The 27,199-nt window shown below is 43.3% G+C and overlaps 1 protein-coding gene across 3 annotated transcripts in view; it reads right to left on the reverse strand.

Annotated features, from left to right (window-relative positions):
* Window positions 1-27,199, reverse strand: part of raraa (retinoic acid receptor, alpha a) — a 184,409-nt gene that overhangs the window by 14,093 nt on the left and 143,117 nt on the right. For all 3 annotated transcript variants that reach the window (XM_088001066.1, XM_088001065.1, XM_014996268.2), the window contains one exon: window positions 3,954-4,102. In XM_088001066.1, coding sequence (XP_087857192.1) covers window positions 3,954-4,102 — 149 coding nt within the window. The remainder of the gene's footprint in view (window positions 1-3,953; window positions 4,103-27,199) is intronic.

Genomic DNA, 27,199 nt, shown 5'->3' on the forward strand with positions numbered 1-27,199 from the left:
GCAAACCAGGCAACAACTGGTGCAAAAGAAGCAGAGGCTGTGGATGGATGCAATACAGGTCAGTGCCAGGATTGATGTTTTGTTGGTGGGGGTAGGGGGGGAGTCGGGAGCCCCATCCGATGCTGCTGGATTAGGCGTGCTAGCCGACAGATGGCTGGTAGACATAAGCCCGCAATTTGTCCTCCCTGCTCGGATCACCAGCCTTCCTTCTCACATCTCCAGTCCGCCACCGCAGAGTGGAAGTGAGCCGGGCCTCGGATCAGCTAAAAAAAGAGGAAACGTGCACTTTGTGTCCCGTTTCTCATCCCACTGAGCAAGACGGTGCCATCGGACAAGCTCATTATCGGCTCATTAGGTCCGATTTTCAAACAAATATGTTCTGCTCCGAGTTATTCCACGGGTTTCTTTGGGTTAGTTAAAGTGCGGAAACAGCTGTGCAGCAGCGTCTCCTCGGGACTACAGATGAGAGAGTCTGGGCAGATAACACGGCGAAGGACAACAAGGTTTGTAGTTTTCATTTTATTTGCGGCGGGATTAGTCTGCTGGTCTTTGTGTGCGCGTTTCTGTCTCCTCTTTGATCCGATAGAGTCCTGACCCTGACCTGGATGTCACGAGGGGATTGACCCGCTCCCTCCCGACCACACGAGGCGCAGGTGGCCCCTCGGAGCATCTTCTGATTGGGCGGCGCTCCCTCCCCCCTCACACTAGCGCCTCCTCCTCCTTTTTGGAGTCATTGCTTCCTACGGCCTTTAAGCCTCTTTTTGTATCAGCGCTTAATCCAACCGGCGACAAGAGCCCTCAGCGGGCCTGTCAGCTGCCCTGCAGAGATCGGAGGAGATGAGAGCTGCAAGAAGTGCAGGGGAAGAGATGGGGGGTGGCAACAACACATTGAAGATTCCGTTCGTCATGTGCTTCTCGTCTCGTCGGCGTTAGGAGACGTTACGTATACACCGTGCCTCTGTGTCATTAAGTGGGAAGTGGAGGAATTGCGACTTTCACGCTGCTCCCAGATTAACCCAGCTTCCTACTGAGAGTGTGCCTGTGGAAAGCTTCCTGAGCCCATGACAGTACCCTCCACCCTGCTACGGAGCAGCTGACCGAGGCACCGCGGACGTAGAGGGCGTTCGTTTTTATTACATCCGAAAAGTCGCAGCAAACCGGAGCTGCAGAGCGGCTGTCGAGGTGGGGGGGAGGGGGGTCTGATGGTGCTGGATACCGCAAACTTCTCTGCACTGCCGTGCCTCCAAGATAGAAACATAAACACGAAGAGGTGGCTATGCATATTTAACGCTAAGTGTTAATATCTGCAGGCAAAAAAAAAAGAAAAAAAAAAGTGCATTCCTGGTAAGTATGTGCGGGCGGTGGAACTTCTTTAACAACAAATGAAAGAGCTGTCTCCCAAGCAGCAGAGCTCGACATGCACCCCCCTACACACACACATACACCCCATCCCACCAACCCCCCTGATCGTTTCCCCAGTTCGCTGCAGCCCCCAGGACATGCCTTTGTAGTTTGGCATGCTGCAGCGAAGCTGATGCTGCTAACCCTCAACTTACCCCAGTCTCAAATGAGACACTATATACATTCTCCTGGTTGCCTGTAGTGTTGAATTATTGAACATCGTATACCAAGACATCTCCTCTGAAGTCAGAGATACGCCCCAACCTCCCCAAACTTCTCGAATTAGCACTGCAGATATGGAGTGGGCTCATAGGTGGGAACGCACGGCGGAGGTTGGATGAGGCTTTGTGGTGGGAGTGACCCACTAAAGCCTCAGTCACAACCCCACACACACAGGTCACCACTAACAACTAGTGTGGAGACTACAGGTCAGACTTGGCTCTGCTTCCTTCTGTTTATCAGCTTTTAAACCAATACAGTAACAGGAAGATTTAACTTTAGGGAAATTAAGATACTTTTTCCAACAATGCACTCATTGGGTTTCTATACTTCAGGTCATGTCAATCCACCTGGAGCCGCCATCTTGTTTTATTTACAGTTTCAAATGATCTGGTTTCTGAATTCAGGTCAACTAACAGAAGGAATGGCTGAAATAAAAACCAGTTTTTGAAAAATAATTTGGCCATTTGTAATTTCTTTCAAAGAAAAAAAGACGAGAAAAAAAATCAATTAAACCAGAAACTGAATTTGAAGAGTTGTACCACCGAGCAGTACTAACAGAGTAAGGAATAAACAAAAGGAGCAAAAATGTACTTGGAGGAGCACTGATTTAGGAACAGCCTAATAAACTATTATATGTATTATTTCAATCAGTCTGATTACTGGAAACCTTTTTGTTAAGGTAAAAAAAAAACAATTCCAGATTTGTCTTGGTGATAATTAGAGGGGAACCAGTTGTTTGTTTTGGACAGCATTCTGCAGTAAACTCCCAAACTGAATGACTCATTATTCAGGTCTGCTCAGATCAGATGAGGTCACATGACCCCAGCAGGAAGTAAATGTTACAGGAAAAAGTGTTTGGAAAAATAATGAACCCAGTAATGTACAGGACCTATAATACAGCTCCATGGTGCATCAAGACTTTGGTATTACAAAGTTCTGTATCAGTAACAGAACAGGCTGATTTTTAGCTCCTTTTTAATTTTTTTTAATTTTATGTAAAAAGCATTTATGTGACAAACTCCTTGGTTAACTGGGCTATTCGGATCATTTCTCATAACAAAGACTTTCTGCAGTGTTCAAGAGAAACTGGCTGGTGACAGAAATTGGAGCATTTTCAGTTTCTACAGCCTTGTGACCTAGTGACCCGCTTTTGGAAACTCAGAAATCATTGTTTCGGTAAACAATACGCAAGAATTTTTCGGAATTTTCTTTTTAGAAAAATCCAGGTAAGTTCAGTGGAATTAGATCCAGAGACGTTGGCGCTGCTCGGCTCTGGCAGCTGTCTCCGGTGTTTACCCGGCTTCATCACCTTCAAATGCAGCTTTGATGATGGATTTTAGTCGACTTCTAAAGTTTGGCGTTCTCCAGCCAAATACTGAATATATGTTTTCTTTCACGACGCAGATGATGGTCGTTACTAACAAACGTTTGGGTTTTATTTCTCTGAGGAAACAGGACAGTTTGTGGGAAGAGAAGCTTTTCAGGAGTTAACAATAATTTAGGACTGGATATGAAAATCTATAAAACAAACATTTTTACCAGTAAGTTCCTGCAGAAACTATTTTCCACAGAGATGCCAGCCATTCATCCAGACCATCACTACACTTTTGCAGTTTTCAAGACTTTCTACCCAACATTTCCAGGCAGGAGAAAGACAGATCTGCTACAGGCGATGTTTTAAAATAATAAAACTCAGTTAAATCAGTTTTGCCTGCTCAAAATCTCAACTCAGACCAGTGCAACTCTTTATGTGAATACATTTAAAGTAAAAGGACACCTCTGTGTTAAACTACCAGCCTGCATTGCCAGGGAGTCAGCTAGATAAACATACTGTGTGTTCACCTCCAACAGGAGAACATGTACGCACCCACAGCAACTATCAGCTGATAAGGGAGCAGACGAGGGTTACGCAGCCTCTTCAACACCTGTGCAACAGGGCGGCATTGATAACAGGCAGCCCTGGTTTGGACATGTCATTGGCACCGATATCTGAAATCCTGCACAGATGTCATTTCATACACCGTGTGATAAGAGGAGCACCCATCACAGGAGAGATCTTGTCGTATAATGTAGGAGTGATGGAACAAGTCCCACTGACGATAATGCAAGTTAGATTTAAGAAAAACTCCCAACTTACTATTCTCAATCAGATTTTAGCATCTAATACTGAAAAATCTCAAAAAGATGTGACAATGTGGCCTGAAAACGGTAAAGAGGAGGGTGTTTTCCCCCCTTCACTTTTTTTGTGGTGCAAATCACACAAAGGCTGTGAGATTGCTGAAAATCTTGCTTGCTTGGCAGATTCAGAGGAAGGCCGGGGGAAGTCTTACCTTGCAGCCTTCACAGGCGCTGACACCATAGTGGTACCCTGAGGACTTGTCCTGGCACACAAAGCAGGGCTTGTAGACGCGGGGCGGCGGGGGAGGCGAGGGTGGGCTTGGCACTATCTCTTCTGAACTGGTGCTCTGGGTCTCTATTGCTGCGGAGAGGAGAGGGGAGAAAAAAGAGAGCAAGAGCTATGAGAGCGGGGTTAGCAAACACTATCAGGCCGGCTGACAGACGTTCAGTGTTAATCGATACGAGCGGGGATAAACACAATCTCGGAGCGCACACCCAGACGCAGATCTTAAGCAATCCCCCTTTTTTCCCCTCCGCCTGCAAACAGATATGCTTAGCTACGTCCAATACAAATCACCAAAAGGCTAACTTGTAGGCATGCATTGGAAAAGCAGCTTTAAAGTCAAAGACAAGCTTCTTATCAGGTGTTTTCAGCAGAAAAATGTCTCTTATCAAACCAGCGACGACTGGAATCACTGCAGAAATCTCACTCAGGGCTCACTCTGCGTGTATGAGAGCAGCACGAGGCGGCCACACTGGCAGAGAGGTTCAAAGTCTGGCTTTGTCTGATACAAGACCTGGAGTTCTGCCTCCGTTTTAAAAATTCAGCGTTTCTCTAAAGCGTGCGTGTTTGGATTGACCGCGGGATCGATTGCAGGCCGCAACGGACTTGTTCAAAACAAGCAGGGCGTGCTGCGAGGCTGTGCTGCTTTATTGGGCGCGGCAGATGCAACAGAAACCATCTTGGTAGCTGTCAAGGTTACACCGACCAAGCAAACAACATGTGGCGCTGGGATTACGGAGGACAAAACCTGACTTCATGTAATAAGTGTTGGACTTTGACCTCAATAGTGAGTGTGTTACAAAACACTGCTCTTAAATCAATTATAAAATCTGCATTCACACAACAGACGGCCAACCCTTGACCAAATAAGTCTATAATCCTGCTTTGGCGAGTGCTGATGCCGAGTTAGCTCTGGTCAGGTGAAAGCGGGCGGGGGGTGAAACCAGCTAAGATCTGAACGCTTTGAACACTTTAAAATAGTGCAGCTCTGCCAAGTGGCTTCATAACAACATTTGTTTTTATGCAGCTTTTGAAACTCTAGCATGTCTGTGCTGGCTTTGTCTACAGGAGCTCTAAAGATTTACTTCCTTTATTCCCTTCACTGCCAGCAAAAATTAGTTTAAAGAGGTAATTCATCTGCTGCATGATGAATTTCTTCATCATGCTCCAGATGAAGAAATTCAAAAGGAAGAATTACAGCTTCTAAAAACAATAATATGTTCACGCAGTAGAAACGTTGTTTTTACTGGAAAAAAGCGAGACGAGAAAGAGGGAGAGGGATACGATAAAGTGCCCTATGGCGAGAGCTGGAGTCACAGTAAGATGCCTGTTCGCAGTCTGTTATCTGAAACACATCAAGCAGGTCCAAGTGGGTTTCTGGTGTCAGTACAGTTAAGCCCAACTACAGGAAGCTCCATATTTCATTTCAACATCAGTGAGGGATGCCAACTAAAGACGCAATGGTAAAGGGGTGTAAAAATGAACTGATATCTTATTGCAGAACCGAACTCTATCACAGAAAGAAAGGAAAAAATTCCAACCTGTTATATTAGAAAATCGCACATAAAATGAGCGACTGAAGTCCGATGTGCATTTTAAGTTTACAAACCTAAGTCTGGGTTCAAATGATAAATGTGAACGCCAAGCGAACCAGAGACCGCTCCTGAAGCAGAAAGTGGACTACAGCTCAGAGCATTCCAGGTAAACACAACCAAAATAAACGTGAGAGTCTTGTGCTAGTAGCAGGAAAAATGGCTGCCAAAGACAAAAGAGAAATCCCACAACTGCTAAAATCTGACGCCACTCAGATTATGGTTACATTTCATGAAGGAGGAAGTTTGCGCTCGGTGTCTTCTTCTGAAAACGCTCTGAAACAAAACGGGTCTCACTGTGGCGTCGGGTTTAAACACTGAAAGATCCAGACATTCTGTACCACTTTCCACAGGCTGCAGATAGCAGCTGGGGGTAAAGGGAAAAATCAATACAAGTTTCTCCAGTCAGAAAGTGGAGAGGAGCCAAACAAAAAGGCCAAGATGTAGGTGAAAGAGTCCTTCTGTTAGCACACAGCGAAACATTCTTTTTTTTTTTTATACCAGAAGCACAAAAAAAGACGATGAGAAACTTCTGCAATGTCTCCAGAACAAAGCAGCGTAGCAGAGTTTTAAGTGAAGCCGACACGAGATGGAGGGGCAGCGAGGGAAGCTTCGCCGTTGACGCAGGGGTCATTGGGAGCCGCTGTGGCCCATGCCGCTGGGCGACACAGTCACTACGCTCACGTCAAGCAAATTAAGCTTAAACAGGACAGCGCTTACATAACGTGGCAAATTTTCTCAGCATCAGAAATCCATTCAGTTCTCTTCGCTGTCCCGCCATGCTTGATGGGGGCTCATTACGGCGTGCTGCTTTTAGGTGCTTCCTGGGCATGAATACTGAAGAAAAACAACAAAACATATCCTGAAGAGCCGGAGACATTTACGCTAAAATCTCAGATGTATAGGCTTTCACAGGACAATTAAGGAAGTGATTATTTTTCTCTCTCTCTCTCAAACACACACTGAATGTACACTCTCTTAATGAGAGCACCCATGGAAATCTAGGACACAAGGACAAGAGTCTGTGAGGGGGCCGACGACCTGTAATTAAATACAATGGCTGGCTTCTGGAGGCCTGTCAAGCCGAGGCATGGAGCAAAAACAATGGCGAGCCTGTGGACAGAAACACAGAGGCTGAGCGGCGAGGACAGGGCTACTTAGGCCACTGGCTGCCCTCGCCAGCCCAAACTCTGATCAGCACCAAGCGGCGCACAAGCCTGACTATTGTGCCATTTGCAGAGTGAAAAAGAAATCGGACGCAGAGAAACTGAAAGAAGTGACTCAGATTTGCCTGAGGAGCTTACTTCGACCTCTGGAAATGCAGATTCCCTACAGTAAAAACACAGCGGAAAATATGTCTCCTGTGTCCATAAGAATGCCTCACTGTGGGTCGTGAGTGACGGTTCTTATGGCCGTATGATGGAGCTGAGGACTCTTGGTAGGAAGGTGAACCATAAACCATTAATCAAAGCAGAGGCGGGGTTAAAGCGTGCCGGCTGGCATGTTGTCAAACCAGTCCCAGCGGTGGGAATAAACAGCACAACAATCAGGCGCAACCAGTAAAAACAGACTTGAAACCAGACTGATCGGATGATGTCATGTCTCATATCCGACTGCAAGCGTCTGACAGCACAATATTTATTAAACATATGGAAAAAAGCCTAAAAAATATTTATTTCTTTTTAGAAATAAAATGTACTAGTGACAGGATTTTCCCCAGTGGACTACAAGCCTGGCAGGCCAACAGGCTTTACTTTCCTCCCGACCAGGCTGAGGATCGTTTGTCTTTTCAAAGCACCAGTAAGAGTGACAGTAAAGACAGATTGAGCTATGTTTATAGTTGACTCATTAAACTGGGGGAGCTGTCCACACACCTGCCCTTTGGACTAACATGCTATTGTCTCAAAATTATGATGCGTGTTCGTGCACATCAAAATTTTTGCTGCTGCTGGATTACTGCCCCTAGCGCCCCCTGCCACCGGGCTTAGCAGGTTTTATGGGGTAAACCCTGCGGTGGTATTTATTTGTGGGCAGAGAGAGAAGGTAGGAAGACATGCAGTAAAGGTCAGAGCTGGGAATCAAACTCTGGACGGCTGAGGATTGATAGCATCCATATATGGTGCGGCTGCTAACCCTACCCCACAAAAATCCTTAAAATTAATTCATTCACTGGACTTAATTTTTTTTTAAAGAATCCAACTTTTTGATTTAAGTACATTTAAATGCATTAATGGCTCCTCAAGAAATTCCTACAAACTAATTCAAACTGAAGCTATTTTTAAATTTATGCCTTCCTTTCATGATGGTTTCCAGGAACATTGTTGGTAATCAATCTCTTCCTGCTTCTCTGGCATTCAAATATGCTGTGATTCAGAGGCTGGCTTGTCTCAGACATTCAAAATAGTAAAAACAATTAGGCCTGTCACAAGAGATCACTTTGGTGGATGATACATTCTACCAGTGAGTATGACGATTAATAATAATATTGTTCTTTTGATGCCGTTTTCAAGTAACATGTTTTCACTTTCCTAATCATGTTTTTGCAAAAAAAGAGGTAGTGATTTTTTTTCCTGCCAAAATCACTTAGTAAAAAATGACATGAGCCATTATTTCAGGAAGGTGACAATATCAATAATGGCATAAAAATGCAAGTTCAGCTCTTAAACATAAAGGAACTTAAACATAAAAAACAACCTGAACTGTGACAAACAAGGTAGGACTGTTGGAGAGCAGCATAAGTTCATGTCACCACCAAATAAAACAAACACTTATTTTAAGGCTTTTTGCACACTTTAAGAGCAGAGTCAATAAAATCTGGTAAAGTTGGCCCTTCACTTTTACATCATGTTATGGGGTGGAAACTAAAGAAGCCTCAGCCATCTGTCTTGGAACTGTAAACGTTGAGTTAGCGAGCCACAATGGCTCTAATTGTCGAGCAGACACACTGGTGAAAAAGTATAAAAAGCTGCAAAATAAGAGGTTCCATATGACAGCTGAATTAAGGACGTGTTATTGTATGCTAGGGATCCACTGTTTTCACTTCTGATACCGATATCAGAGGTTTAGTAAAGTCAAATATGAAACAACTTCAATTCTGTTCAGTAAGAGCAATTAGGAGTAGAACATCCAAATGTAAAATAAATAAACTGGTTGACTGCTTTGGTCAAACATGTAAAAAATAGGGGGTGATGTGGTGGCGCAGGGGCAAAACACAACCCATGTATTGAGGCCTTAGTCTTCATGCTGGTGGTCGCAGGTTCGATTCCCGGCCTGGTGACATTTGCCGCATGTCTTCCCCCTGTCTCATTACCTTATTTCCTGTCAAACTACTTTCAAATAAAGGCCATTAGAGCCAACAAACCTTTTAAAACATGTAAAAAATAAACTGCAACAGAACTTTTTTCAAATGATTCACAAAGGAATTTTAAATATGTAAAATAAATAATAAAGCATGACATCACTCAGCACAAAGCATAGAGTTAGACTGAGTAGATCTGTCCTTATAGATCAGGCACATCGTCACTGATACCCTGTCTAGAATTGTTTTCAGCATCAGGGCCGATACTTAAGCCTGGTTTTTGTGATTTTACTGTGAGCTGGACACGATGGCGTGGAATTCATCTGCACCCACATGTCTTAACAGCTCATGTTCTGAGCCGCTCTCACACTACAGAGCCAAAGTATCAGTGATTTAATTAGGTTCAAGTTAGAGTGTTGTCCAGTGCTGCTGTTTAAGCTTGCTCTGCGTACATAAAGAGCAGCGAGTGCGCTCAGGCTGAAACCACGCCGGCAATTAGCGCCGGGCTAGACTTAAACGGACAAATAAGCACCACCAGGCTGAAATGAAATCTGTTCAGATGATGAACTACTCAGAGCCGTAATCCTGACAGAAGATGGTCTGGCTAACATCACCACTTCAAAGGCAGAGAACCACACAGACACTGAAGCCCACTGGCTATTATCAAGCCTCCAGACACTGGACTGTCTCAGCCCGGCGCAGCGGAGCAGTTCTCGGGGTTCAGCTCTAGGTTAGTCCTTTGAGATTTGATTACCTTCATCCCCACTGGTTACTGGGGCCTGGCTGTGAAGCATATTAATGAGATTTCACCATCATTAGAGGGAAGCTAACGACATTAGCGGGCTGGCAGGCTGGACTGTGGCAAAAAGAGCAGGAGAAAATCAAGACGGCAGGGACGAGGGGGTGAGGGTCTTCCACTTTGCTGATCCCTCCTCAGTCGTAGTCCATTGTGTTCCCTGGGTTCCATTAGATTAACTGAACACACACACACACACACACACACACACCCACGCACACACACACACGCACCATGTGTTAAGCACATGGGAGAACATATAGAGTTGCATTTGTGCTTCCATCCATACGTCAAGAAATCAGGCAGAAGAGACAACGGTGCTACAGAAAGGCCGTCTGCGGAGAGTTCCAGAAAGGATGCAACTGGACGGCTAATGTAGAGACCACCATGCAAAACCATGCAGGTCAGAATATCAAACATATCAGCCTGAGGAGAAGAAATGATTTCAAATCATTCAGTGTTTCTCATGAGCAACTACTGCGACTTGACAGGAAATATTAATAATAGTAGTGGGACTTTATTAGAATGTTTTCAATTAATTGAAAACTATACATAGAGAAAATAAACATCATTTTAAAAATTTTATTCATGGAACTTTTTTGAAAAAAAAAATACGTCTTTACAAATGTGGACTCTGGACGCTGACATTAGCATTGGGGACGTCATGTTTAGCATGGAGATGCTATTTTAGGCTTGAATAGCTTCACATAGGCCAACTCTCTAGCACAACTTGAACACAGCAATAGTCTTCTCTAGTGTCTAACCACATTGTTTTTTTTTAAACAAAAATGAGAAGAGAAGTGGATGTTAGCTAACCACTGTTAGCGGGTGTCGTCTTTATGTCAGTTTTACAAGAAATATGCAAATACAAAAGTTCCATCTTGGGATTTTTGTATGAAAAAAACCAAAACAAAACAATGCGATTAATTTGCTCTAAAAAGAAATAATGTGTTAAAATCTATGTAGTTAATTTATCAACAGTAATGTGTTAAAGTTCCGGCCCCAATTATACAACATTCAATTAAGCATTTGACTTTTTTTTTTTTTTTAGAAATACCAATCTGAAAATGATGTCTCTAAAGATGACTTTGGACTTTATATAAAGCACAGCCCATCTCTAGAAAGAAACATGGTAGTGGCAGCATCATCCTGTGGGGATGCTTTTAATAAGCAGTGATGGGGAAACTGGTGTAAGTTGGTGTGAAAATGGATGGAGTTACATCCATAAATCACATAAAATTCCAATAAAACATTGACATTTGAGGATGTAACATGCCAAAAATATAAAAACGGCTGTGAATGCACCAGTCCAGACTTTGTACAAATGTTTTCATGCAGGAAAATAGGAAGTGTGCCAGAATATGTGAAGCCCACGTGGATGTGGCATGCTTTGTCAGCAATGTTGAATAACCTAAAGGGGAAATGGGACCATTTCCTCGCTTCCAGGGAAATCCTGCCATTCTCTAACAGAAAGTCACGGTGAAAAACCGGCTGGAGTTCGTTTGCTGCCCTCGCACTGATTACCAACACGGCGTCCCGACACGAGGCGAGGTGAGGCGGGGGCGGGCATGAGGCGATCTCACTCACACTGACAGGCTGTGAGAGGGGCAGCACCACTGGGGTGTGTATTTGTGTTCAAACACAGTGTGTGAACACTTATTAGGCGAGATAGAAAGAGAAATCTGACGGCAGCGCAAGTGAAAACACACACACATACACACACACACCAGAGAAAGGAGTGGAGGTTACCACAGGCCAGGGGAGCAGACACTGAGCCTCTCGCCTACTCACTGAAACCAAATCCAGTCTACCAGCTCTCATCCAGGTCCAGTGACATCTTCTGCCTCCTCCCACTGAGCATCTTAAGAACACAAAATCCTTTTATTATCTGGATCCTCGCTGATTCCTTCGCCAAAAGCAATTCCTTCATATTCACAATGCATGCTTCCAATGCCAGCATGGGTGCAAAACAGAGATGAACGAATCAGTCAGTCGGCCACGGGGTTAAATGTGGAAACTTTCCCTCGCTCAGATGTGATTGTTGATCAGCAGGTCAAATACTGAATATTCTACATGTGTTTCCTGTTCATTAAATGTGTCAAAACTACTTGTTTTTGGTCTAAAATCAATTTTTCTACCATGTTTATTTTACAGCCACTGTTTTATTTAATTATTGAATTAAAAGTTTTAATAATGAGTTGATCACAGTCAAGAAAGCTCCATCCTACTGATGCTGATGGTTCTGATTCCTCCTTTAAAACTGTAGCATTGAAACATTTAGGAACAGATTTAATCTCGTTACAGTCCCGGCCTTCCTGTAATGAGAGGGCATCAAGTCTTCATATTAGGAGCAGCGCTGACATCACGCTGCGTGTGGGAGGAAGTTGCAGCCAACAAGTGCCAAAGTATAAAACAGACTTACTTTGTTGCATTCTGTTCAGCCTTCCTGTTATCTCTCTCGCAGCCTGTAAGAACTGCACACACGTCTTAATATGTTGCAGAAAACGGTTTCCTTTTCAATCACTTCTTACACCCCTGTGCTTCCTTTGAAGTCGTTCTGAACACCTTACTGGCACTGAAAGTAGCTAATTTTGACACAGAAGTCTGCTGTCGCCATCGCAACCTGATGAGGGATAATTTCTTTGCTTGGTCTGGGCAGTTGTCCAGGGAGACATAAGTAAGGGGCGGGGTGCCCAAGAACTTGAGAATAAAATGTATCGTATCTATGAGTTGCGCTCTGAACAACGTTGGTTTTATTATGCGTGTGCAGTGGAGTATCTGAGAGTAACTGATAATTGCTTACTCAACAAAAAGCAGCAAATGAGACTAAAATTCATTCACCTCTGATTAACCGTCTGAATAATGGATGGATGGATTGATTGATAACTAAAATAGTCGCTAGCTGCAGCTAAAGTTAGTTAACTTACAGGAGACTGGAGCTGTCATGCTATTGCAAAACAAAAAAAAAATCTGTGATATCACAGTTTACATAAAAGAATATTTCCACCGCTGTCAATGTGTCATGCTCCTTCAGCATGCTGCTCGTCATCATCATCATCATCATCTCATCCCGTCAGAGGCTCAGCTCGTATCGCCGTGGATTCAGCTGCCTGATAGCGCTCCATCTGAGCTGCTCCAAGTAGATCCTACAGCCCAACATGTCAAAGTCACAGGAGGGGTGAGAGAGAGATTTATGAAGAATCTCCAACGGTTGTGGAAAGAATTTAAACTTGGCACGTCTACACAGAACGTCTAAAATCAGGTTATGGCGAGCATTTTCCATATTTATACGACGTCGTTTCACCGAGAGGCAGGATACGAAGAAATGTCACGGAGCACGCCATGGCTGACGTCTCGGTGAAATGACAGTCTGTTGTTTTTCTTTCTTTTTTTTTTTGCAAACATTGTTGATATTTAAATTTCGCAAGCTGAAATGTGAAGTGACAGCCGCGGCTACGGCCGTTGCGGCCTGCGTTTGAAGGCTCCACTCGCCGCCGTATCTAAATCTTGATGGATGGTGCTCCAAATTGGTGCCAGATAACTAACCCATCTAGAGTGCTACAGCAAGAAAAACACATATGTGAGTGATAAACGAGGGCCTGAGCAGAGGCCGAAGGGAAAGGCGGAGTCCTGCCTGTTCTGATGATCTCTCTCCCCCACACCAGGGAACGCTGGTGTTTGTGTTGGAGCAGACGCAGGGAAAAACCAGATTGTACTTAACATAAGACATTTATGACATTTCTACATCAGAGCGATGCATTTTCTTTTTCATTTTGCAAAACAGCATATGTGGATGTCATGCAGATTTTTTATTTTTTGTTAGCTGCTAGTGAGGGGAATGAAGGCGTCTGGGTTTAGAGCATGCTCAGTGACGGGTGCTCCGTGTGCGTCAGCATGGTCCTGGGGGGGAGAAGGGGGGATGTCTGGTTTTCATCAGCGCTGCCGTGTTCCCCGGGACAATCCCCAAGCCGCCAGGCCTCCAACACATCACCACACCAGGTTTCACTATCATCGGCTCGACGGCAAATGGAGACGGAGTAGAGAACATGTGTGGACAAACTAGAGTCTGAGGGGTGTGAGGAGGCCGGGGGTGAGGAGATGGGGTTTGGGGGGAGGGGGGCGGCAAGTGATTGAGCAGATGGCAAAGGTGACCAGACTTTGAGCAAAGACTTCATGTTAACTATAGCGACTGCTGCCACATGCCGCCACTGTTGTAGGTGATTAGGAACCTCCTGACAAACCAGAGGACAGCTGCAGCACACCGACCACAGCTAAAAACACTATTCAACTCTTTCACCTGCTGTCACCTCATAGCTGCATAATTATGCAGTGGAAGGAAGACATCTACATTATTAATTATAATAGTTAGAAATAGTCACATTTTAATTGAAATAACTGACAAAATAAGCCACATTTTCAATTCAAGAATCTCCCCCCCATCACTGCTTACTGATGTTGCTTGTGCGAAACATGCAAATACAAAGATTCCTTTGTATGTAAACAGAAATGCAGCTGAAAATATTAACGTGCAAAATTTGATGTAATAAATTCATCAAAACAAATGTGTTAAAGTCAATACTCTAAAATATGTGTGCGTGTGTGTGTGTGTGTGTATGTACTTCCTCATCCCTACTGAAGGAAAGCACAGCATGATGCTGCCACCGCCATGTTTCACCATATTGATAGTTATGTTTAGGGTGATAATAGATAATTACAAGTCTGTCACAATAAATTGTACTGGACTATAAATTGTCCCAAGAATAACTGCGATAAATGACAATATTGTTGTTTTGCGACCATTTTCAAGTAATATATTGATAATGGCATAATAACACAAGTTCTCCCTCTTATAGACTAATGATTTTGTAAAGAACACTTAACACCACAACTGGAAGGCATTTTAAATATCCAAAGCAAAACACAACAACCAGACACAACAAATAAAGAAATAAAAACTAAATAACTGAAACCATAAATAAAATGGATTATAAAGTCTAACTCAAACTCCGCTTGACTGTTAGAAAGGCAACTGAGCTCAATTTTTCATGTGATTAATTGGTTTCTTATTGCAACAGACTTAGTGAAGATAGAAAAAGAAATATTAGGTTTATCTTATCTGTTCATAAAAACTAAGGTATGTTAAGGTTACAAAATATGAAAAGTTCAATCATTTCAACATCCTGCGTTTGTTCCATCATTTCTGAATCGATGGGGGAAAGAAAACAGCATCAAGAGGATCAAGAAAATATCATCTTGGTGGGGGGAGAGGGAGAACCGGGTGACCTCTAACATCAACTCTCCCCCTGTAAAGTACCAGGGAGCAACTCTAACCCAGCAGCTGTCAATGCCTGCTGAGTGACAGTGGAGCTATGCAAGCTGGCACATGCCCCAGGGTGACCGGAGATATCTGGCATGAGTTGATGGTGAGGGACATGACGGTGGGCAAAAGAGGCCAAAAGTCAGCCCTCATCGGTCAAAGGGTGCCAGGATGAGTGCAGATAGAGCAGAGGGAGGGGACACGGAGGGAAGGGTGTTTAAAAGGGCCTGTAACACTCTGTGAACCCACAACAAGCAGGACGAGAGTGTGTGAATCCAAACCTGAGGCTGGAGTTGATAAATTCTTCTAATGATTATGGAGGATTCACAACCGGGCGCAACGTTTATCGGCGGTAATCAGTTGTTTACCGTCAGGATGAGCAATCAGAGGTTGGGAAATGTTCAGACAGGAGGGTCAGGGTTCACCGGTGAGCTTCAGATGCAAGAAAAACATTTCAAAATCAGAGATTAAGTAAGAAAACAAAAAGAGAGTACAATGTTTGCTTCACCGCTTAAAAAAAAAAAAAGAGAGAGAAGAAACCAAGAAGGTGCAACCAGAGTGCAATCTGCCTTTGCCAACTTTCTTAATGGTAAATAAAACGCCTTTCCTGGAGAACCGTCTTTAGAGCATGACAACAGCACACAAACATATGAAACAATCGTGAAATATTTCAGTTTCAACAGCAAAAAATGAAAAGAGAGAGAAAAAAAACCACCATCATGAAACATTAAGCTGCAACGTTTTGCTGAGTTTCTCCCCGTCGGCTGTACGATTGCGCTAAAGTGGCCGACTGTTTGGTTCTGTCCTCTCAGACGATAAACAAACTTGCGTTCATGCATATCGGGAGTCCGTAGAGGGCAAAAAGCAGTTGCTAAATCCGGAGCACCAAAAACCAAAGTCCTTTTCACTCAAGTTGCTGCAGGTCTGAAACGGTGCCGAAATGTTCTGAAAGAGAAGCATCTAGGGAGAAAACTAAATGTCTGCATCATTCACTCTGCTCTGCCTGCTTCCAGTTTCCACATCCCAGCAAAAAAAGAAAAACAAAAACAACAAGAACAGACGAGATGGGAGCAGATCTTCCAGAGTGTTTCCAGCAACTGATCAGAGATGAGAATGATTAGGAGCCACGAGAGCCAAGTGTGATTTTCTGTTTAAATGAATCATGCCTTTCAATTGTTTACATCATCAGTCAGACAGAAACATCCTTATCTGATATTTTCAAAGTGTGGTAAAGGCTCTAGCTTCCAGAGCGTGGTATACCTCTGGTACAAGATGCTATCATATTAAAATGAGTCAATGTTTCTAGTCAAAGTCTGAGCGAAGTACAAGCTGTTAGCAGGAGTCCTGGCTATGCAGTGGGTGCTTTAAGCTCCACATCCTGAATCTATTTCTGATACTTTTATTTATAAGTACCACGGGAAGTCATTCTAGAGTTGCCCAGCTGAAAACACTTGGTTACTTGTGCATTTTAAATTGTGTATGAGGAGACATTCTGGGGACAAGGTAGAAGCAGATGAACAACATACTAATGACTAGGGCTGTAGTGATACAATAATCTCACGATACGATACGATGCACGATATTCTGCTCACGATATGGTATATATTGCAATATTCAGCAAATGATACAATTCAATACACTTTTGCAATTTTCTGAAAGATTTTAGAGAGACATAGTGATTTTGGTGACATTTTGTGACTGTTATAGAGCTGGTATGAATTAATTTAACTGAAAACTGATTAAAAGCACCAACTACACAATACCTGGCTCTGGTTGGACATGGACACAGACTTAAAGTTGACAGCTGGACAAAATGAATCAAAGAAGTGGTGAGAAAACATGTTTCTTTTAATTGAAACAGTACAAACTGTAGTTTACATGCATTTGTAAAGTAAATAAAGTGCACCAAGTACCCTGCTCTGAATAGTTTGATACCTTTTAAACCTTGACAGTTAACATCTGAAGGAATCACTCTAAGCGCTTGGTAAGTAAATAGTAATATGACTTCTCCAAAACAGTCTATAATTCAAGTAATGAAGAACATTTAACTTCATATGTACCCATCTTAGCAGAGCAGCTTAAGGCCTGTAGACAGACCCTGACTAATAAGACTAATAAGACCAAGTGAGCTACATTCTCCTCAGATTTTTGTTTAGAAATAGAATCTGATCGACATGCTCTGGGAGAAGTGCACTTCTCTGTGCAGTGACGATATCTCCAGCGGTGGAGAAGACTCTCTGAGGATACACTGGTGCCAGGGATGCAGAGGTACCTTTTAGCAAGGTGTGACAAGAGTCTCTATCCTTCTTCTTTTTGAAGCCAAAGTGCGCCCACACATCTGCTTTAAAGTAAGAGGGTGCTGGAACGATGTTCAACGCCATTACACTGCCCACACTTCTTCTGTGTAAATAAAGTATCTACTAGGCGGGTAACTTGGCAGAAATGCTCTACAGCGATACTAGTGGCTGGATGACCTAATCACTCTCCCGGCAACGCAAGCAGTGAGTGAGTAAGGTGACAGTTGGATGTTACGACACTTGCGGATGAATATAAATTTTTTTCTAGGAAAGAAAATATCAATATATATCAATAAAATCGAAATTATTATATTATTAGACAGCCCTACTAATGACACTAATGGTGATATCTACCACTAGTCAGCTGACTCAGGAATAGCTTCTGCACTTTTTCCTCGCTTACAGGAAAATACAAATTTGGTTGTTTGGAAATACAATACAAAAGAGTGAAAAAAAATGTATCACAGCAAGCAACTGAGAAGAAGGTTACAGAACAATCTGTGGATATTTACAGTCTGTGTGTGATGTAAAAGCTTCTTAGTCGTCTTAAGGGAACTATTTTTTTTTGTCTAACCATAATCAGCCTGGGCTCATTTTCTTCTCATGGAAGTAAATGTCAACATAACCAGAAACATATAATTCAGTCTTATAGAGCAACAGGCCTCCAAAATATTCATCTGACAAAGTCATCAGAAAGAGGTGGGTGGTGGAGCAGAAAAGCCTGCTCGGAGCACAGTAAGTCATTCAAAAACATTATTGTTGCGAGATTTAAGACAGATGATTTCAATTAGCGGAGTGATTGTGAACACATTTCTGGCCTCTGCATTTAAAAACAATACGCTGGGGAAGAAAATCCTGGAAAATGCTACTCATACGCAAGCTAGTCTGCCAGCCCTGAAATTACACCTATACACATTAACAAGAGCCTATTCATCTTTATTGGGCTGAGTGCCACACACAGTGCCTCTCAGCGTTTGAAGGCCAAAGGACCATCATGAATGCTTATGCTCGAGTGTTTGCTCTTCACTCACTCTAACAGAGAGGTTATCTACCCATTGACACCCGCTAATCCAATCTGACTGGCAGTATTCAAGGCACTCTGTACTTAAGCGCATATTCAACAGTTGAGGAAGCAGGATCATAAATATGGAGGGGGCAAAGTGCTATTTGCATGGGAGGGGTGAAGTGGATTTGCAATGGGGCAGCAGGAGGTGGATATTAAGAGGGGAAGAAAAAGCAAAATAAAACAAGGGAAAAAGAGAAAAAGGCTCATGAAGAACCGGAGAGAAGAAAAAAAGGATTGACCGAGAACAGCTTTGTCATGTTAAACCGCTCCTCTTAACGCATGTTCTCCTTTCTCTCCTCCTCCAACCTCCCCCCTCCTCCTCTGCGGATAACAATAGTCAATTGCGGGGGGAATAGATTACGAGGGTTTTGATCTCCTTGGCTTCAGAGCGGGAGCGTGACAGTGGAAGTGGGGCGTGGGGGATGAGGTCGCTGGAGCAGCCTGTGCGTGACTCAGGCCGGCTGAGAAAGTGTGCTCAGCGATGCTAAGCAAATGACCTCGTCATCAGACCGTTTCTCTCAGTCACCAAAAAAAGGTTGGGTTTGGCCCTTTAGTCGCTTGTCAACATAGGTTAGAGATATATTAGTTATTCTTTCTCTGCTCTAAACCCTCGGCTGGTTGAGGTGCATTCCAGAATCGCAGACAAGACAGAAAATAACAACACCCTTCATGAATTAGCCCAAAGTGCCGATGTCGTTTTTGGGGGGTGTGATTGAGAATGCATTAGATAAACTGTATCCTGACACTAGTTTACAAGCTCCACGATCCAGGGAAGAACAGGGACTCCAACGTCCAACAAAATAAAAATGTGTTCAAAAATACACACAAAAGTAAATTCTTCAGATATGAACTCAACATTTATACTGAATTTTCATTGGTATGACAATTACTATTGTTTGTGGACAGCTTCATCTGCTTCAAGGCCAGGTTGTTGGGTTTGAAGAAGCTGCTGTAATGTCCCATCTTCTGACAGTATGGTAGACTGGAGACCAAAATTGTGTCATTTGTTACATTTTCAGCTGCTGTGGTTTGCTTCCATACTTCTCTGTGTCAAATGAGCCAAAAACTTTCAGTAACCTGTTCAGCCACTCTCCTGTGGCAACAATGCACCAAAAACTGCTGAAGGAAATGACATGAAAACCCCTGAAGAAGACACTCGGCACAAAATGTGAACATAAATGGCGTCATAGCGGTGCAGGATTGCTCTTTTGTCTTTGGCAAAAAAAAACAACAACAAAAAGACAACTTTCTCTTTTTGGCGGTACACATGCGTGTTTGTTTTAGTAGGCATTTACCCAGAATGCCCGTGATGTTCACATGCATTCAAACCACAACAGAATTAGCTTCAACCAAACTGAGATCTAGGTTTCTAGGTGGACTAGAGTTCACTTTTTTGGTCCACCTCAGAATTCGATTACACATTCACATCTCCCCAAACAAACTGAACTTTCTAGATAAATGAACTACAGTTCGATTAAAGTGGACACAATAGGGCTGGTGTGAAGACACCCCAAGTCTTTTACCAAACAATGCAGAGGTTTGTTCTTTATTGTCTATAAAACAAACTGACACAAAGGTTAGTGCTACATACTGTCTCGAGTAAATGCACATCTCGCTCTGCAGAAGATCTTTGTACGAGGCCATGGTTGCCGAGGTGCTTCTCTAATGGCAACTGCCTGATATTGATCTGATATTTCTGATCGGATATGTTTTTACTCCAGTTCCATAAACTAAACACGGTGCAGAGCCTTAAGGCAGGTGGATTGCCCTGCTGTTCAGTCTCAGTGTGGATCCACAGGCTGAGAGCTGAGGGCTGCAGTCTGACTCACCTGACTGAGCGAAGCCAATATTATAAAGCCAATGAGCACAACGCCAGCTAGAAGCACCCGAGAGCCACTGGGCCAGTCTTTGCTCTCCTTACGCCGCCTAATGATGAGCCATGGCACGCTTTTTATTCAGACATCTGATGTGAGGAGTCGTGGGGGACTCCTTAGCAGGGGGACGTGGGCAGAGCGAGGGGTGAGAAGGTGGGCGGAGAGGAGCACAATCATTTGTCTTTGGTGTCGGTGCTTACACTGAATAAACACAGGAACAAAACTGGAGGTGTTGGTCGATGGGGACTTTCATTTTGTTTTGTGATCAGGACAAATGGCTGATGAGAGCAGGTGGGGCCATCGGGGGTTAGGGAGGGGGAGTGGGATGGTACCAGGTTTTAATGAAGGATATGTTTGGCTTCCTCGGGTATGAGCTCTGCTTTAACCCTCTCTCTCTCTCTGTGTGTGTGTGTGTGTGTGTGTGTGTGTGTGTGTGTGCTGTCTGTGCCTCTGCAGACACTAATTTCCTGCATAGATCCCTGACCTTTCACTGTAGCCTGGGGGGAGCCATTTGATCATGACACACACACACACACACACACACACACACACACACACACACACACACACACACACACACACACAAAGAGACACGCTACTTCCTGTGATATGGCTGCCTAGCAGTCTCTGAACAGGTTTGACTGAGGCAGAGTCGATCTAAAGCCCAGAAAAATGAAGGAATTACGAGCGTGAACATGCTGTAATTGTTGCACAGTAGAGTGGAGTGATGGAGTGGTGTCGCTGTCATCTCTACCGCAGCATGGACGCCCAGACCATCCAATTCCCACAGTCCAAGAACATGCATGTGAAGTCACCTGGTGAGAGGAAGCAGCATGCATGCTGTGGTTTGTTTCAGTTTTAGGACTGCGGTGGTGAAAGGTGTTCCCCTGTCTGTTATTAATGAAGGTTTCATTTAGCTCAATGGAGGTTTTTTTGTTTGCTTGTTTGTTTTAAACTGGTTCCTTGTGATTTTTCACTCAGGTGCTTCAGGAGGCATTGTTGAATTACTTCAAATGGTCCTGGAGTGCTCATCATGTGAAGAGAAAACAATGGCAGGGTTGTTATTTAAGCAAATATACAGAGTCCTGCAGGAGTATTGCTCACGTTTCGACAATCACGATGCATCCATCACCTTTTGATGTGACATTAAGTAGTGCAAAGCCGAAAGAAATTATAATAATTTACAAAAACAATCTGAAAAGTGTGGCATCTACATCTCTACTACCTATGCACAGCCAGAGACTTGATTTCTTCCAAACACTGAAAGACATTTTTATGTCTTCAAATCAAATCTCAATTCATTTTCGGCCTGCACTTTGTCTAGGTCATTGTAACACATGGAAATGCTCTATGCTGTCCAGCTAAGTTTCAAGTCTTTCGCAGCCTCTAAGAGCTTCTTATCCATGCCTGACCTTTTAGCTCCATCCATGTTCCTGTCAATAGTCGACCCTGTAGCTGATAACCCCCACAGCATGATGCTGCCACTACCATGTTTCATAGTTTGGAGATGTTCATAATGAGTGGTGAACATCAGCTTATGATTTTCAATAAAGGCTCTCTTCCTGCCACTGGGTGTGAAGATTTCTGCAGTTTACTGGATCTTCACTCTACATTAGGTCTCACAGTGACAGTTTTCCTTTGTAGCACCAAAGTGAAAACTAAAACATGGACACATTTAAACTTTTTCACACCATTTTAAGTGTGACAAAACCTCAGCGGTTTTTCACTTCGCATGACTCGCAGAGTACAATTCACCAGAACCGAGTGTCCAGGTGAGCTTCCACCTCTCTTTGGCCTTCCAGTCCGTCTGGGGTCCATTTAATCCCAGGCCAGCTGGCTGGCTGGCTGCTGAATCTGTTCAGCACGAGTCCTGGGCCTACTTACAACCCTGTGGGTATGGGTTTTTCTTTTGCAGCCTAGTTCCACAGTGATAGGAAGGCACAGCGCTCACAGTTAGCTCTGTCCATTAAGCTAAGTGAGAGTCGTCAATTATTAAACCCTTTCCCATGTATAATTTAAGTGTCAAGGTGCCACACACAAGTGTGCAGAGAGTTCATTACCTTGAGTTCAAAGTTGAATTAAATATTACAAACTCTGTGCAAAGTTAGCCAGGAGGACATTTAGAAAAGACAAGATGATAAACTAAAGGTGTTTTCACACCTGGTAGTCCAGTAGACTACATTTGTTCCATTTTCAGCTGGTGCAATTCGCTTTCACAATGCAGGCAAACCAAACCCTTTGAGCAACCTGGTCCTCCTCTCGCCTGTGGTGGCGCTAGACCAAGAACCACTGAAGGACACAACACTGAGCACTACTGCCTTTTTCACAAAATCTAAATAAAAATGGAGTAGCAACAGATTTTAGTGGTTACAGGTTTTCTCTTGTCTTCGGTAAAAAAAATACCATGACTCGTTTCTCCTGTTGGTTCTGGACTCCTGCGCTTGTTTTGGTTATATTTACCCAAAATGCCCTGCAATATAGTCCATTTCCTGCTTTTGGAGTGGTCTCCAATCCGCTTGGCATTCACGTGCATTCAAACTGCACGAGAGTTCACTTCAACTAAACTGAGGACCGATGGTTTGTATGGGACCAGAATTCGCTTATTTTTGATCTGCATCAGAGTTCGATTACGTAAACGAACTGGAGTTGGATTAAAGCGGACTAAACAGGGCTGGTGTGAATGCACACCAAGTTAATAATGAGTGGAGGGTGTGTGGTCCAAAAATTGGGACAAATGGGAATCCATCAGTTAAAGATCAACGTAGCACCATGTCTAATAGCATGAATATTAAGACCGTTCCCTAACAGAGGCCAGGAACGCAGACTGGCAATTAGATAAAATACAACAGGATATAATGAGGAAATTAAGTTAGTGTAAGTGGATTACTTCAGGAATGACTTAGTGTACAAGTTGAAATGGATGTAGCATATTTAAACATATATAAATATTGAAAGAGAGAAGGAAAAGAAGGTTTGAGTCTAAGGTGATTTGTAAATCACTCCAAATTAACAAGCTAAGCTGAACAGGGGATGTGCAGAAAGACAGAGAAGAGAGGCTAGACTACCCTCCCAACACCCATCTCAGTGTAGGAGTGTGTCCTGGGGGAGCCTGCGATGTTAATACAGTTATTAAGCCTCTCCACTGAAGTCCGCTCCACCTCTTCAACCCTCAGCATCAAGGAATTCTCTGTGCCTGCCAGGCGGCGGGTGAGCTCGCATCTTCCACAATGAGATCAAACAGTCCCAAGTAGGCCAGCTCAGGGGAAGCCGCTGATGGAGCCAGGTGAGGCCGGGTGAGCCGAGCCCGCGGAGAATCCCAGCAGGCTTTAACGGAAGGGGAGGCTTTAGGTTTCAACCCTGCAGTAGCTCCTCCTTCCCTTCCTCTCTCTTTAAAGTCAGCTGACCAAGATTCCCATGCAGCTCCTCTCGCTGGTGGGGATTACAGACATGAAAGGCTTTAGCATGCGTGTATGAGAGCGTGGATTCCTTTTTTTTTCTCTCTCTCTCTCTCTTCTCTTCCCAGCTTCAGGATGCATACGGTTGCAGAGGCTCATTAGAGGTGAGCAGTGTGGGGAGGACAAACCAAGGTGGTAAAGGGCAGGGAAGAGTGCTCATTGCAGACTTTTTTATTTTTTGGCCAGGAAAGCCCTCTCTAGGGAAGTTCTAGCTGGTTGGTGCTGCAGGCGACGGGTTTGCAGGTGCATACCTGTAATCACCGCATCCCAGCCAAACCATAACTCACACAGGAAAGGAAAGGTTACTGCTGAAGCCAGTAGCCAGAACGAACATATTTGGAACGCTGTAATACTCTTTGCATTGGCATGAAAGCTTGACACAAAGGAAGCTGAATTTAGCAAAGCTTAAGGACCATTCTGAGTCTTTTGTCTTCTGCTACTTCAACTAGGGATGCAATCAACTTACAATTAATTGTCGATTAATGGTTTATTAGATTATAATTAGTTCCAATTGCCTAACAACATCTACTTAAACCTTTTCAATGTTGGTCATTCTTAAGTGGAGCCAGTTGGCAGAAAAATAATCATGGAGGAGGCATCCCAGGACAGAAAAGAGGAACAGAGAGGAACTCCAAAAGGAGTCAGATTTGGGATGCAAGGTGCATTTTATGTGGTACTGCTATGAAACAAACACTAGCCAAAATTAATCAAATTAATCAAACGCTCAGCCAGCCGTGTTGCATGGCAGAGCAGCGTCAACTTCTTAACCAGACATTACTGATATGCTAAGAAGAAAATACACACATTGTTTATTCAATCAGTAATTTAACACAGTTGAAAGAAAACATAGTTTTTTTGTTAAATATAACAATGTTTTTAAAATCAGCTTATAAAAAAAACTTAGCTCTTACTGTTTTGGAAAGACGATCGCTGGTTTCTAAAAAGATGTCTACTATCAATTAATCGTTAGTAGATCAATAAGAGCAATGGACTTTAGATTAACTCATTAATTGATAACTTTGTAACTTAACCTCTAAAAATGTTGAGAGAACCAAGAATCTGGCATAACAACAATGTGTAAAATATGACAATTATATGGGCCATCATATACCAGAGTCCATTTACTGCCATCGGCCTGCTGGCAGCTGCTGGATGAAGGCCAAGTACCCGTCAGCCGCACTAATCATATCAGCTGAGAGGTTCTCTCTCTCTGTGTTAGATCCCTTCTCCTAGCTCCTCCTTCTTTACCCCTCATATTTGCTCTCAGCTGCTTTTTTGTTCAAAAAGAGGAAAAAGGGCAAAATTCCAGAGGCCAAAAATGACATTAAATCCCCTGAAAGGCTCCACAGAGATTACTGTTTGAAAATGCCAGCCCTCCAGAAGATTTTTCTCTCCTGCTCTCACTCTCTTTCCCCCTCTCTGCTTCTCTCCCCTAACTTCACTCTCATTTTCTTTCAGCTGAGAGGTGCTGACAGCCCAGACACAATAATCCAGCTCCGCAGTGGAAGCACCACAGTGGCACAGCGCTGCGCCGCAAAGGTTTTTCCCACGTATGGCGCGAGGGCAAAGCCGGGTGTCCCGCCGCGGCGGAGTTGCTGAACATCACAGCTACAAGCCGAGGAGATGGCTGAGGCGTGCTGCGCCGCTCGAAAGCTCTGCTTCAAATAGTTGTCATATTTTCCATTAGTCAGCTTTACGACTGAAGTAGAGACAGACGGGAGGGAAGAATGTTCAACAAAGAAAGTCAACGCTTTATATTTTATCTGCAACAAGCTGGTGTGAAGGTAGAGGACACAGAGGACACGACAGAATGAAGACGGATGATTCACTGTGGCGTTCCCTGAAGGGACAAGCTGGAAGAGAAGATGATCAAATGTTGTATCCAATGTTGTATGATGATGATTGCCACTCCATAGTGCAGCCAAAAGACTAAATAAATAAACTGTTCAGTGTAAAAAAAAAAAAGAAGAAGAAAAAAAAAAGTTAATTTCAGACTTGATATGATTATTTTAAACTGGAAGCTATTTTGGCGATAGCGATTTTTATCAATTGATCAAAATCAATCCAAAATCTGGAAATAAATAGCTTAACACCAATTGGAAAATGCAAGGCGGATGCTAACTTTAGTTTTACCAACTAGCAGTTAGCTAGACATGTTATTCTCACAACTCTCATCTGCCATTCTGTCACCATTTCAAACTAACAGTGATGGGGGTTTCTTGAACACTACTGTAACCAAGTGTTTACAGTCAGCCTGTTGAGAAGGCTTTATTAGCTTACATAACTGGAGTGGGTAGGAACTACTTCCTTTCTTGCTTCAAAATAAGGGCCTCAAACAATTGGTGTCCAAATTCAAGGACCCATTTAACATAGGGAAGGTCCTTCGTCAACTACACAGGCTGGAACTGGATGGTAAGCCTTTAGGTTTATTCCTATCCTTACCTCGTCGTTTGTCTTGTCGCAAAGCAACAGTGAAAGAACTAAAGACAAGCTTTTCACAAATTTTTTATTGAATTCTTTTATTAATTAAATTAATTGATTTTTTTTTATTACAAAAGCCATACAAAACAAATGGTGTAAGTTTTTAATTTTTGTACCACAAGATACTAAAATACTTGTATTTACAACTCTAGTCTTTCGCTTTGTATGTATGTCATTGGTGCAAGAACAAAAGTCTGCCCACAGTGCATCTTGGTTCTAGATAGAAGGATACAACAGACCCGTCTCTCAAAAAGGAGGACACATTTAGAGGAGTTTTTGAATTTGGTCAGGCTTCCTCACATAGCTGTGATGTAATTGGCCTTCGAAGGATGCGGCCCCTGAATTTGGACACACCCCACACTGTGGGGCCCACAATGTCACGTTTATACTAGCACACACTCTTCACATTCACGGCTCAATAATACTGACTAGTACATCACTTTAACAAGAAACATGGTATTCTAACATTGCCGGATCCTGTGTCATGAACTCCCACATCTTAGCTCTCAGCGCAGCATGCCTGCATATTTCTCAATCTCCGGGATGACAGGCCTTTTGAAAAAGAGTCAGAATAAGGAATAGACAGAGACGTTTCTGTGTCTTGTTTTACCCAAAGAGCGTGACATGTCATGTTGACGACTTTATCTTGGTTTCTTTTCCAGAGCACTGTCTCAGGGTATGAATGTCAGAGACTACTAGGTCATCAGTTGAACCCAACACCATGGCTCCTGGCAAACAAACATGCAGCTAAGTGTTTTTTTTAGACAATGGGAGCTTCTAAAGTCCTTACGGGAACTGCTAACTGGTGTGATATAAGATTCATTTACAAGGATCCGTGAAAGACACTGTGTCTATTTAAAACTACCGGCTGCTTGATATCAGAGTGCATCCATCTTAAAATACAGTGGCTCCATTCATGAGGAAACAGGATACAGTTGTTTCGGTATTTTCTCACCTCTCTCTCGCTGTGATCAGAGCAGCTTGACTACAAGGCATCTC

Source organism: Poecilia mexicana, unplaced genomic scaffold (assembly GCF_051168715.1).
Source record: "Poecilia mexicana isolate PSO_F unplaced genomic scaffold, ASM5116871v1 scaffold_19, whole genome shotgun sequence".
NCBI classification, from domain to species: Eukaryota; Metazoa; Chordata; class Actinopteri; order Cyprinodontiformes; family Poeciliidae; genus Poecilia; species Poecilia mexicana.